The following is a 10,132-nucleotide window of genomic DNA, read 5'->3' on the forward strand; positions in this document are numbered from 1 at the left end:
CCACCCCCCGCCAGCCCCGGCCCCTCGGCGAGCCCGTGGGCAGCTGCCGCCAGCTGCTGTCCTGACGCGGCTCCTGCCCGGCTCCCGGGAACAAGCCTCGGCGGCGGGGGGGGGGGGGGGGGGGGGGGGGGGGGGGCCTGAGTCACTCAGCCGTCCCTGGGAGCTGTGAGGAGGCTCTGACGTGTGTGGCCCCGGCGGGAGCTGGGAGCTGGGGGCCCTTCTGCCCCCCACCCACCGCACGGGGTGGAATCCAGACGCTCCGGCCCCGGTGCGGGGGCTGCGAGGAGCCGCTGGCCGGGTGCCTGGTCAGCAGCCTCGTCCTTCCCTCCCTGGCCGCCCGTCGTGGGCGAGGCTGGGCTGGGCCGGCTGCGGGGGGTGAAGGTGGATCGGAGAACTCTCGGCGCAGCAGCGCCTGGTTAATCATTCTCCCACCCGCCCCCCAGCAGCCCCCCCCCACCTCCTGGGGCCGCCCTCGGGCTCCCCGGACACCTGTCCCCGGACCACCAGGGCCAGGAGGGGCCTCGGTGCCCCCCCCACGGGCGACCCTCATGGTGTGCAACCCTCAGGGGCCCAGGACTGGCCCAGGGTCACCCGGCCAGTGGCTCTCTGTTCTCTCCTCACACGGAGCCCCTGGGGCAGCCTTCACGCCTGCCCCTCCTTTAAAAAAATATTTTTATTGATTTTGAGAGGAAGGGGGAGGGAGAGGGAGAGAGAAACATCCATGAGGAGAGAGAATCAGGGATCGGCTGCCTCCTGCACGCCCCACACTGGGGATCGAGCCCGCAACCCGGGCCTGTGCCCTGACCGGGAATCAAACCGTGACCTCCTGGGTCATAGGTCGAGGCTCAACCCCTGAGCCACGCCAGCCGGGCTTGCCTGCCCCTCCTTTACCCAGAGCAGCCGGGGTCGCAGCCCCACAGGGCGGCAAAGAGGGGTGCGTGTCCCCCAACGAAGGTGGGGCGAGGAGAGGGGTGTCGCGGGGAGGGAGTGGCCGCCCGGATGGTGGGAACCCCGGGCCCCCTCCCTGGGCCTGGCCTGGAGCTCCAGAGCCCAGTGGTTGGCCACTGGGTTTCCCCAAACCTGCTCTCCCGGCGGCTCCTCGGCTCCGCCTGTCCTGGGCGGGGAACCCCACGCTCTCGGGGGCACCCCAGGCCCCGCTCCTTCCTCTTCGCCGCTGTGGGCTCCGGGGAGGGGGCGTCTCCCTCTGGGGGAGGGCCGGCCCGCTCAGCACCCTTTTCTGGCGTTTGGCTTTGAGATTCTGTCCTGGGATAGAGTCCCGGTTCCTTTTTATTAGCTGGGCTCTTTATTAAAAAAAAAAGAAAGTGCATTTTAATTGATTTCAGTGATGAAGAGAGAGAGAGAGACATCCGTGATAAGAGAGAATCGCGGATCGGCTGCCTCCTGCACGCCCCACACTGGGATCGAGCCCGCAACCCGGGCATGTGCCCTTGACCGGGAATCGAACCCTGACCTCCTGGTTCACAGGTCGACGCTCAACCCCTGAGCCACGCTGGCCAGGCTTAGGTCCTACCTTTCGTACCCTTTTCCACACTCAGTGCGTGTCCGCACGGACCGCACGTGGGTTCAGCGCCCGTGGCCACCTGTAGAGGGCGCCCCCGAGAGGCCGCGGTCTCCCCAGCCCACGGGCTGCCGTAGGGGTCTCCTGGGCCTCGCTGACCTCCCCACCCCCGCCCCCCGCCCCCCGCAGCCTGGCCCAGCAGTGGAGCCTGGAGGACGAGGAGGAGCAGCAGCGAGAACGCCGGCGACGCCACCGGAACCTCAGCTCCACGTCGGACGACGACCGGTCGGCCCGGTCCGCCCCGAACGGAGGGCGGCCGGCTTCCGACAGGTGCGGGTGGGGCCCGGGGCGCCTCCTCTGTGGGTCCACGTCTCAGGCAGCAGGAGGCCTGCCCGGGGGACGCGGCTCGGGGCGCGAAGAGGATGGTCCAGTCCCCCTCGGTCCCCACTGGGCAGGACTCCCTCCGCCCCTTACCGTCCCCCCCCCCCCCCCCCCCGCCCCGGACAGGCACCAGGCACCCATTCCCAGGGGGGACGAACGGAGGCAGAGCGTCCACCGGGGAAGGCGACCCCCTGGAGGGGGCAGGGCCGGGACTTGTGCCCACTCGGCCGGGCTCTGAGGCTGTCCTGTCCCCACAAGCCCAGCCTGTGGCCCCCCAAACTCGGACCCTCCAATCCCCTTCTGAGGGGAGGCTGGTCTGGCCACCCAGCTTTGGGGTGTGAGGGCCAGGAAGAGAAGGGCCCAGGGTGTCCCCAATGTCTCCTTATTTTTTAAAATTAAAAAAAAATTATTTTTTTATTGATTTCAGAGAGGGAGAGAGAGAGAAACATCCATGATGAGAGAGAAGCATGGATCGGCTGCCTCCTGCACGTCCCCTACTGGGGATCGAGCCCCCAACCCGGGCCTGTGCCCTGACTGGGAATCGAACCCTGACCTTCTGGTTCCTAGGCTGACGCTCAGCCCCTGAGCCCCGCCGGCCGGACAGGGTGCCTGGTAGAAAGGACCCCTCGGACGCCCTCGATGTGATCCTTATCTGAGTGATGGTGGGGTGTGGGGTGGTCAGGGGAGTCTCTCCCACGTCAGACGCCACGCCCTCTGACCCTCCCACCCCCATCTTCTGGCCCAGGCTGCCCAGCGTGGAGGAAGCCGAGGTGCCCACAGCGCCGCCCGCGGCCCCCCGAGATGAGGGCGAGGAGGTGCAGGCCATCCTCAGGACGCGGCGGCAGCGGCGGCAGCGGCGGCAGGGGGTGGAGGCCACGCAGGGCCCCGTCCACGAGCGGCTGGAGGCCGAGGAGGGAGGGGACAGCCTGGGCCCCGGGCAGCCCGCCCGGCCGTCCCTCACACCCACCGAGGAGGCGGCCGCCCCCCCACGCCGCAGCCTGAGCCGGGAGCGGCAGGCGCCCCGGGCCCGGGCGGAGGAGATCGCGGCTGCCCCAGAGCCCGGGGCCAGGCAGAGGGGGGTCCCGGAGAAGCCCCCGGGCGCAGAGCAGAAGCCCGCCGGCCCGGAGAAGACGCCGGGGCGGGAAACGAGGCCGCGCGCCGAGGACACCCCCGTCGTCGTCGCCGAGAGGAAGTCGGTGCTGGCGAAGACGGACGTGTGGGAGCGAAGGCCGAGTCCAAGTCCGGCCGCCGGAGCGGGCGCCCCCGGGAAGCAGCCGCCCCCAGGGAAGGCGGCGGGCGCGGAGAGGGGGCGGGTGTCCGAGAGGGCGCTCATCTTCGAGAAGGCGCAGGTCTCAGAGACAAAGCGGGTCCCCAAGAGGGCCGTGGCCTCGGAGCAGCCCCAGGCCCGGGAGAAGCCTCAGGCCAAGGAGCAGCCCCAGGCCCGGGAGAAGCCTCGGGCCAAGGAGAAGCCTCAGCCCGAGGATGAGCCTCGGCCCAAGGAGAAGCCTCAGCCTGAGGATGAGCCTCGGCCCAAGGAGAAGCCTCAGCCTGAGGATGAGCCTCGGCCCAAGGAGAAGCCTCAGCCTGAGGATGAGCCTCAGACCAAGGAGAAGCCTCAGCCCGAGGATGAGCCTCGGCCCAAGGAGAAGCCTCAGGCCAAGGATGAGCCTCAGACCAAGGAGAAGGCCCAGGCTCGGGAGCAGCCCGTGGCCAGGGGAAGCCAGAGAGCGAGGCCCCTCTGCCGCCTGCCCTCGGCAGAGCCGGGGGGGTGCGCCCCTCCGACCGTGGCCTCCCGCCTCCCGCCCATCACGCTCCAGGTGGGCAGTGCCCCCGCCCCCCGCCCCACCCAGGTGCCGGTGGCTCCCTTGCCGCCTCCCGTCCCCCCAGCTTCAGGCTGGCGTGGGCCGGGTCCTCTCTCCTCTCTCTCTCTCTCTCCCTGCTCCCCGTCACCATCAGAACAGGGGACCCCATGGCAGGGGCCTCCGCTGGGTCACGGGAGCGGATCCTCACCCAGGCCCTGGACTTCGGGGTCCCCCCCGCCCGGAAGTTCCCCCAGCAGCTGTGCCCGGCGGCCGGGCTCCAGGGAGCAGTGTCTCCCATCCCCACAGCAGAAGCAAGCCCAGGATCTCCCCCCCATGGCCCCCCACTTCCGCCCGCAGCTCCTTGGATGGGCTGGGCGACCCGGGGTCCCCGCGGCTGCCTGGGCTGGGGGCTCGGGGCTGCCCAGACCGCCTGCGTGACGCGCCCCCTCCGTCCAGGTGAAAATTCCCAGCAAGGAGGAGGAGGAGGAGGATGCCTTCTCGCCCACAGGGGCCACCTTCAGCAGCTCCCTCCGCAGGTCCAGCCCCAGGACCATCTCCTTCCGGGTGAGCGTCCCGGGCGCCGCCGGCCTGTCCAGGCGGGCCCGGCCCAGGGGTCGTGGGTCCCGGCCCAGGGGTCGTGGGTCCGACGCCAGGAGGACAGAGCGGGCCTTTGGGGTTCCCCTGGTGGCCCCCCGCAGAGGAGGCGGGGTTCCAGGAGGGCAGGTTGGGGCCGTGGTCGGCAAACGGCGGCTCGCGAGCCACACGCGGCTCTCTGGCCCCTGGAGTGTGGCTCTTCCACAAAATGCCACGGCCTGGGCGAGTCTATGTGGAAGAAGTGGCGTTAGGAGAAGTTTAAGTTTAAAAAATGTGGCTCTCCAAAGACATTCCCATCGTCGTGCTGTTGGTATGTGGCTCTGTGGGCTGATGAGTTTGCCGACCCCTGGGTTGGGGAGTTGGAAGGTGGATATGGACACACATGAGCGGCCCCACCTGGTGGTGCAATCCGGAACTGCAGGGAGAAAGCTGGAGGCCTCCACAGAGCTCATGGGCAATGGCGGGGGGTGGGGGGTGGGGTGGGGGGGGAGGGGGGGTACAGACAGGATAGCAGGTGGTGGCAGGTACCCCCAAAACACCTACAGGGGCCCAAGGAGAGGCTTTCCCCAGACTGGCCAGGTGGGGGCAGGTGTCTCCTGGACAGGACGGGGACCCTCATGGAGGTTTGGTGGGGAGCTGAGCCGTGGAGGGTGGGAGGTGCGAGGAGGAAGTGTCTGAGAGGGGAGCGGCCCCTCCCTTGAGGGGGCCGTGGCCTCCCTGGGACCCCCTGTCACCCATGCTCATCAGTGTCCTTCTCTCTCCTTCCAGATGAGCCCCCGGATCAACAACGCGGAATCCACCCTCACCCGCAGGTCAGGGGCTGGAGGGCCTGGCTCTCCTGAGGGGTCGTGGTCAGCCTGTTTGCTGAGCCACAGGGCGCATGGCGGCGGGGGGGGGGGGCAGATGGCGAGGAGGGTCGGGGACGGACGTGTTGGGGTAGAAATGACGGGACCAGGGCGGGTGGTGGGGAGCTCTGGGCCTAGGGAGGGGAGGTGGGGCCGCTGGATCCTCACCCGGGGATGGAGGTGTGCACCCCTGGTCTGCGGGGGGCGGGGGGCAGGGCCTCACCTGGTCATCTCATCCCGTCCTTCTGCCCGGCAGTGCCAGCGTGAGGCTCCCGGTGAAGTTAGGCGAGAAGCTGGAGAGATACCACACGGCCATCCAGGTGGGCCCCCGAGTACCCAGAATGCCCCTGGTCCTGCGGGCAGGGGCGGGGGCCCCCCGAGGGTGAGGGTGAGGGTGAGGGTGTGGGCTGCCCTGGCCTCCTGGCCGCCTCCTGGGTCAGCCTGTGCTTTTCTCTCCCCAGCGGTCAGTGTCCGTCAAGTCCCCCGGCTCCACCCGCACCGAGGTCTTCGTGGCACCCGTGGGCGTGGCCAGCAAGCGCCACCTGTTTGAGAAGGAGCTGGGGGGCCAGAGCCCCAGCCGAGCAGAGCCCGCCTCCAGCCGCAGGGTGAGGGGCGCGGGGCCCCCGAGGCCTGAGGTCCCCACACCCACAGCCGTGGCCCGGGCACTGCCCCCAAACGCCGTGTTTTCCAATGTCCATTTAAAAAAGTAGATGTTTTTATGGATCTCGGGGAGGAAGGGAGAGAGAGAGAGAGAGAGAAACATCCATGAGGAGAGAGCATCATGGGCCAGCTGCCTCCTGCACGCCCACACTGGGGATGGAGCCCACAACCCGGGCCTGTGCCCTGATGGGAATCGAACCCTGACCTCCTGGTTCATAGGTCGACGCTCCACCACGGAGCCAACCAGCCGGGCTGCGTGTGTCCATTTGGCCGAAGCTGCCGTTGACCTGAGCCCCGCTTTGGGTCCTGAGCCCCGGTCCCTGCAGCTCCCGGGGGGCGGGGGCAGTGGCCCTCAGGTCTACGGGGCGCTGCCGGGGGAGATGGGGGGCTCTGTCCTGTCCCCCCCCCCCGCCCTGACGGAGCCCCTCTTTCAGGAGAACCTGAAGCTCTCGGGGGTGGTCACCTCGAGGCTCAACCTGTGGATCAGCAGGACCCAGGAATCGGGGGACCAGGACCCCCAGGTACGGTCCCTGCCTGGCCCTGACCGTGGGCCTGTGGGTGGTGGGATGAGGGGTGGGGGGGGCCCAGGTGTGAAGGGGGTTTTCCAGGAGTGGATGGTGGGGCTGGGCCGAGGCCTGTGGGTCGGGGAGCAGCAGGGAGAAGGGGCGGGGCTGGAAGGGGGAAGGGCTGAGGGCCCCCAGCCCCCTGCAGGCCCCTTAGTCCCCCGTCCCCTCCCCGATGCCCCAACCAGGAGGCGAAGAACGAGGCGGCAGCCACCAAGCGGACCCAGTGGGCGAAGAGAGCAGGCTCCACCCTGGATGCCGAGGTGAAGGCAGCGGGAGGGGACGCCCCACACCCGCCCTGTGCCCGCACACACTAACTGGCCTGCAGTCGCCCAGTCCCAGTACCCAGAATGCCCCTGGGCCTGCTGTCAGGCTGGGGTGCCCCAACCTCGAGCCCTGGTCGAGGCCCAGCTGGCTGCACCCCCTTAGCCCTGTGAGCTGCACCCCCTTAGCCCTGAGAGCTCCACCCCCTTAGCCCTGTGAGCTCCACCCCCTTAGCCCTGAGCTCCACCCCCTTAGCCCTGTGAGCTCCACCCCCTTAGCCCTGAGCTCCACCCCCTTAGCCCTGAGCTCCACCCCCTTAGCCCTGTGAGCTCCACCCCCTTAGCCCTGAGAGCTCCACCCCCTTAGCCCTGAGCTCCACCCCCTTAGCCCTGAGCTCCACCCCCTTAGCCCTGAGAGCTCCACCCCCTTAGCCCTGTGAGCTCCACCCCCTTAGCCCTGAGAGCTGCACCCCCTTAGCCCTGTGAGCTCCACCCCCTTAGCCCTGTGAGCTCCACCCTCTTAGCCCTGTGAGCTCCACCCCCTTAGCCCTGAGAGCTGCACCCCCTTAGCCCTGTGAGCTCCACCCCCTTAGCCCTGTGAGCTCCACCCCCTTAGCCCTGTGAGCTCCACCCCCTTAGCCCTGTGAGCTCCACCCCCTTAGCCCTGTGAGCTCCACCCTCTTAGCCCTGTGAGCTCCACCCTCTTAGCCCTGTGAGCTCCACCCCCTTAGCCCTGTGAGCTCCACCCCCTTAGCCCTGTGAGCTCCGCCCCCTTAGCCCTGTTAGCTCCACCCCCTTAGCCCTGAGAGCTCCACCCCCTTAGCCCTGTGAGCTCCACCCCCTTAGCCCTGAGCTGCACCCCCTTAGCCCTGTGAGCTCTGTCCCCTTCAGTCCCACAGACTAGGGGGCTGGGCCCTGGTGGGTGTGGGTGTGGGTGAGGGTGAGGGTGTGGGTGTGGGTGTGGGGGTAGGTGAGGGGCTTGAGCAGAGGACTGCCTTCCTGTGCACACCCCCTCCCCGCCCAGCCCAGGACCCTCTCTCGCTGACGGTCTCTGTCCCGCAGGTGTGAGGCGACGCCAGGCAGCTGCACGTCCCGCCTCCCTCGCGCCAGCCCTGCCGCCGCAGCTGCGCCCTCACCTCCCCGTTGCCCGACCCTTTTCTGCCTCCGGACCTGGGCCCGGCACGTCCGGGGGCTCCGGCAGCTCCTTCCCGGGCAGCCCCGGGGGCGGGTGCCAGGCTCCGTCTCGTCCCACCGCGGGCACAGCTGCCCGGGACCCACGTCCGCCCTTGGCCTGGGAGTCCTGTCCACACGGCGTCTCCGGCTCCGGCTGCTGCAGGGCCAGGCCCCCCCCGTCCCGTCCGTCCGCCCCGCTCGGGTCTCCCCCCTCCCCGGGCCCCTCGCTGAGTCCCTGTTCCAGTCCTCGCACCCCGCCCGCCTCGCCCGCCCTCACCCTGCAGGAGCTCAGCCTCTGTGCCCCCCTCTGTGCTCAGGAAAGATGGATAAACTGGTTCACTCTGGTGTCAGCGACTGAGAGCATTCCGCCCATCGACCCCCCTGGAGGCTCCGCTTCCTACGGGTCGTCCGCACCGTGTGTGTGTGTGTGTGTGTGTGTGTGTGTGTGTGTGTGTGGCGTGTGTGTATGCATGTGTGTATGTGTGTGGTGTGTGTGGTGTGTGTGTGTGTGTGTGGTGTGTGTGTATGTATGTGTGTGATTGTGTGTGTGATTGTGTGTGTGGTGTGTGTATGTATGTGTGTGGGGTGTGTGTGTGTGTATGTGGTGTGGGGGGAAGAGGGTGTGTGTGTGTGGTGTGTGTATGTATGTATGTGTGGTATGTGTATGTATGTATGTGTGGTGTGTGTATGTATGTGTATGTGTGGTGTGTGTATGTATGGGTGTGTGTGTGTATGTGGTGTGGGGGAAGAGGGTGTGTGTGTGGTGTGTGTATGTATGTGTGGTGTGTGTATGTGTGTGTGTGTGTGTGTATGTGGTGTGGGGGGAAGAGTGTGTGTGTGTGTGTATGTGTGTGTGTGTGTGTGTATGTGGTGTGGGGGGAAGAGGGTGTGTGTGGTGTGTGTATGTATGTGTATGATGTGTGTATGCGTGTGGTGGTGTGTGTGTGTGGTGTGTGTATGTGTGTGTGTGTGTATGTGGTGTGGGGGGAAGAGTGTGTGTGTGTGTGTATGTATGGGTGTGTGTGTGTATGTGGTGTGGGGGGAAGAGTGTGTGTATGTGTGTATGTATGGGTGTGTGTGTGTGTATGTGGTGTGTGGGGGAAGAGGGTGTGTGTGTGTGGTATGTGTGGTGTGTGTGTGTATGTATGTATGTGTGTGTGTTTGTGTATGTGGTGTGGGGGGAGAGTGTGTGTGTGTGTGTGTATGTATGTGTGTGTGTATGTGGTATGGGGGGGAGAGGGGTGTGTGTGGATTATTTTGGCGGGAGGGGGGTCCATCATCATTTTCCTAGCAGCCCCCCCCTTCCTCACACGAAGGTGAGTTGCATCCTGTTGTCCTCCATCGTGATTCTGGGGGGCAGACCTGCCAGCCCCCCTCACACACACTCTCCCAATTCCAATCCCCAGCACCGTGGCCCCTGGGAGCGTGGAGGTCCTGGGCCATCTGAGAATCCAGGCCGAACCAACCTCCTCGGATATTCAATAAAATATGTTAAAAAAAAAGGATCTGAGGGCCAAGGGGCCAGGGCTCGGGGCACCGAAGGAGGAGCCGGGTCGGACGAGGGGCCCTGCTCGGCGTCGGGACGGGGCCTCCAAGAGCCCGAGGCCCAGGGGAGAGGCGGCTCAGCGGCCACGACACGTGGTTCCCTCCGCTCGCTCATTTCGGTGGCGCACGGGACCCCGGCCCTCCCTCCCTCCCTCCCTCCCTCCCAGCGGACAGCAGGGCCCCGTCCCTCCCTCCCTCCCTCCCTCCCTCCCTCCCTCCCTCCCGGCCAGCGGACAGCAGGGGCCCCAGCCCGGCCCGTGGGTCTCAGGGTCCAGCAGGCTCAGCAGATCACAGTTTCATTTAATTGATTATTATTATTATTTTAAAATAGATGTTTACTGATTCCAGGGAGGGAGGGAGAGGGAGAGGGAGAGACAGAAACATCCATGACGAGAGAGCATCATGGATGGGCTGCCTCCTGCACGCCCCACCCCGGGGATCGAGCCCGCCACCCGGGCCTGTGCCCCGACTGTGAATTGAACCCTGACCTCTTGAGCGACACTGGCCGGGCAGCTTCATTTTAAACCCCTGGGGGGGGGGGGTGGGCAGCGGTCCCCACGCAGCCAGCCGCCTGTCCCCGAGCCATGGCTCACACCTGCAAATTCCTTCTCCCCGTCTGACCTCCCGTAGGGCCCTTCAGGGGGCGGGGAGGGGAGGACTTGGGGTCACGGAGACCCGCTCCGCCGATCAGCGTCCTCACGGGCCGCAGCCCCGTGTCCCGAGGAGGCCGCTCGGCCACGAGGAGCAGCCAGGGAGCGGCCTGTGGGACGCCGTGCCCTCGGGACAC

At 67.1% G+C, this 10,132-nt stretch overlaps 1 protein-coding gene across 1 annotated transcript; it reads left to right on the top strand.

Moving 5' to 3' along the window:
* Positions 1 to 1,708: 1,708 nt before the first annotated feature.
* LOC307096569 (uncharacterized protein) lies at positions 1,709 to 8,126 on the top strand (the record flags this gene model as incomplete). Its single annotated transcript, XM_079800870.1, has 9 exons — positions 1,709 to 1,849; positions 2,646 to 3,717; positions 4,159 to 4,266; positions 5,065 to 5,108; positions 5,398 to 5,461; positions 5,603 to 5,746; positions 6,236 to 6,322; positions 6,553 to 6,627; positions 7,690 to 8,126. Coding segments are annotated over 9 exons (1,741 nt in total), but the record flags the coding sequence as incomplete, so codon positions are not given.
* Between the last annotated feature and the right edge of the window lie 2,006 nt (positions 8,127 to 10,132).

Source organism: Cnephaeus nilssonii (assembly GCF_951640355.1).
Source record: "Cnephaeus nilssonii genome assembly, contig: SCAFFOLD_191, whole genome shotgun sequence".
Classification (NCBI taxonomy): domain Eukaryota; kingdom Metazoa; phylum Chordata; class Mammalia; order Chiroptera; family Vespertilionidae; genus Cnephaeus; species Cnephaeus nilssonii.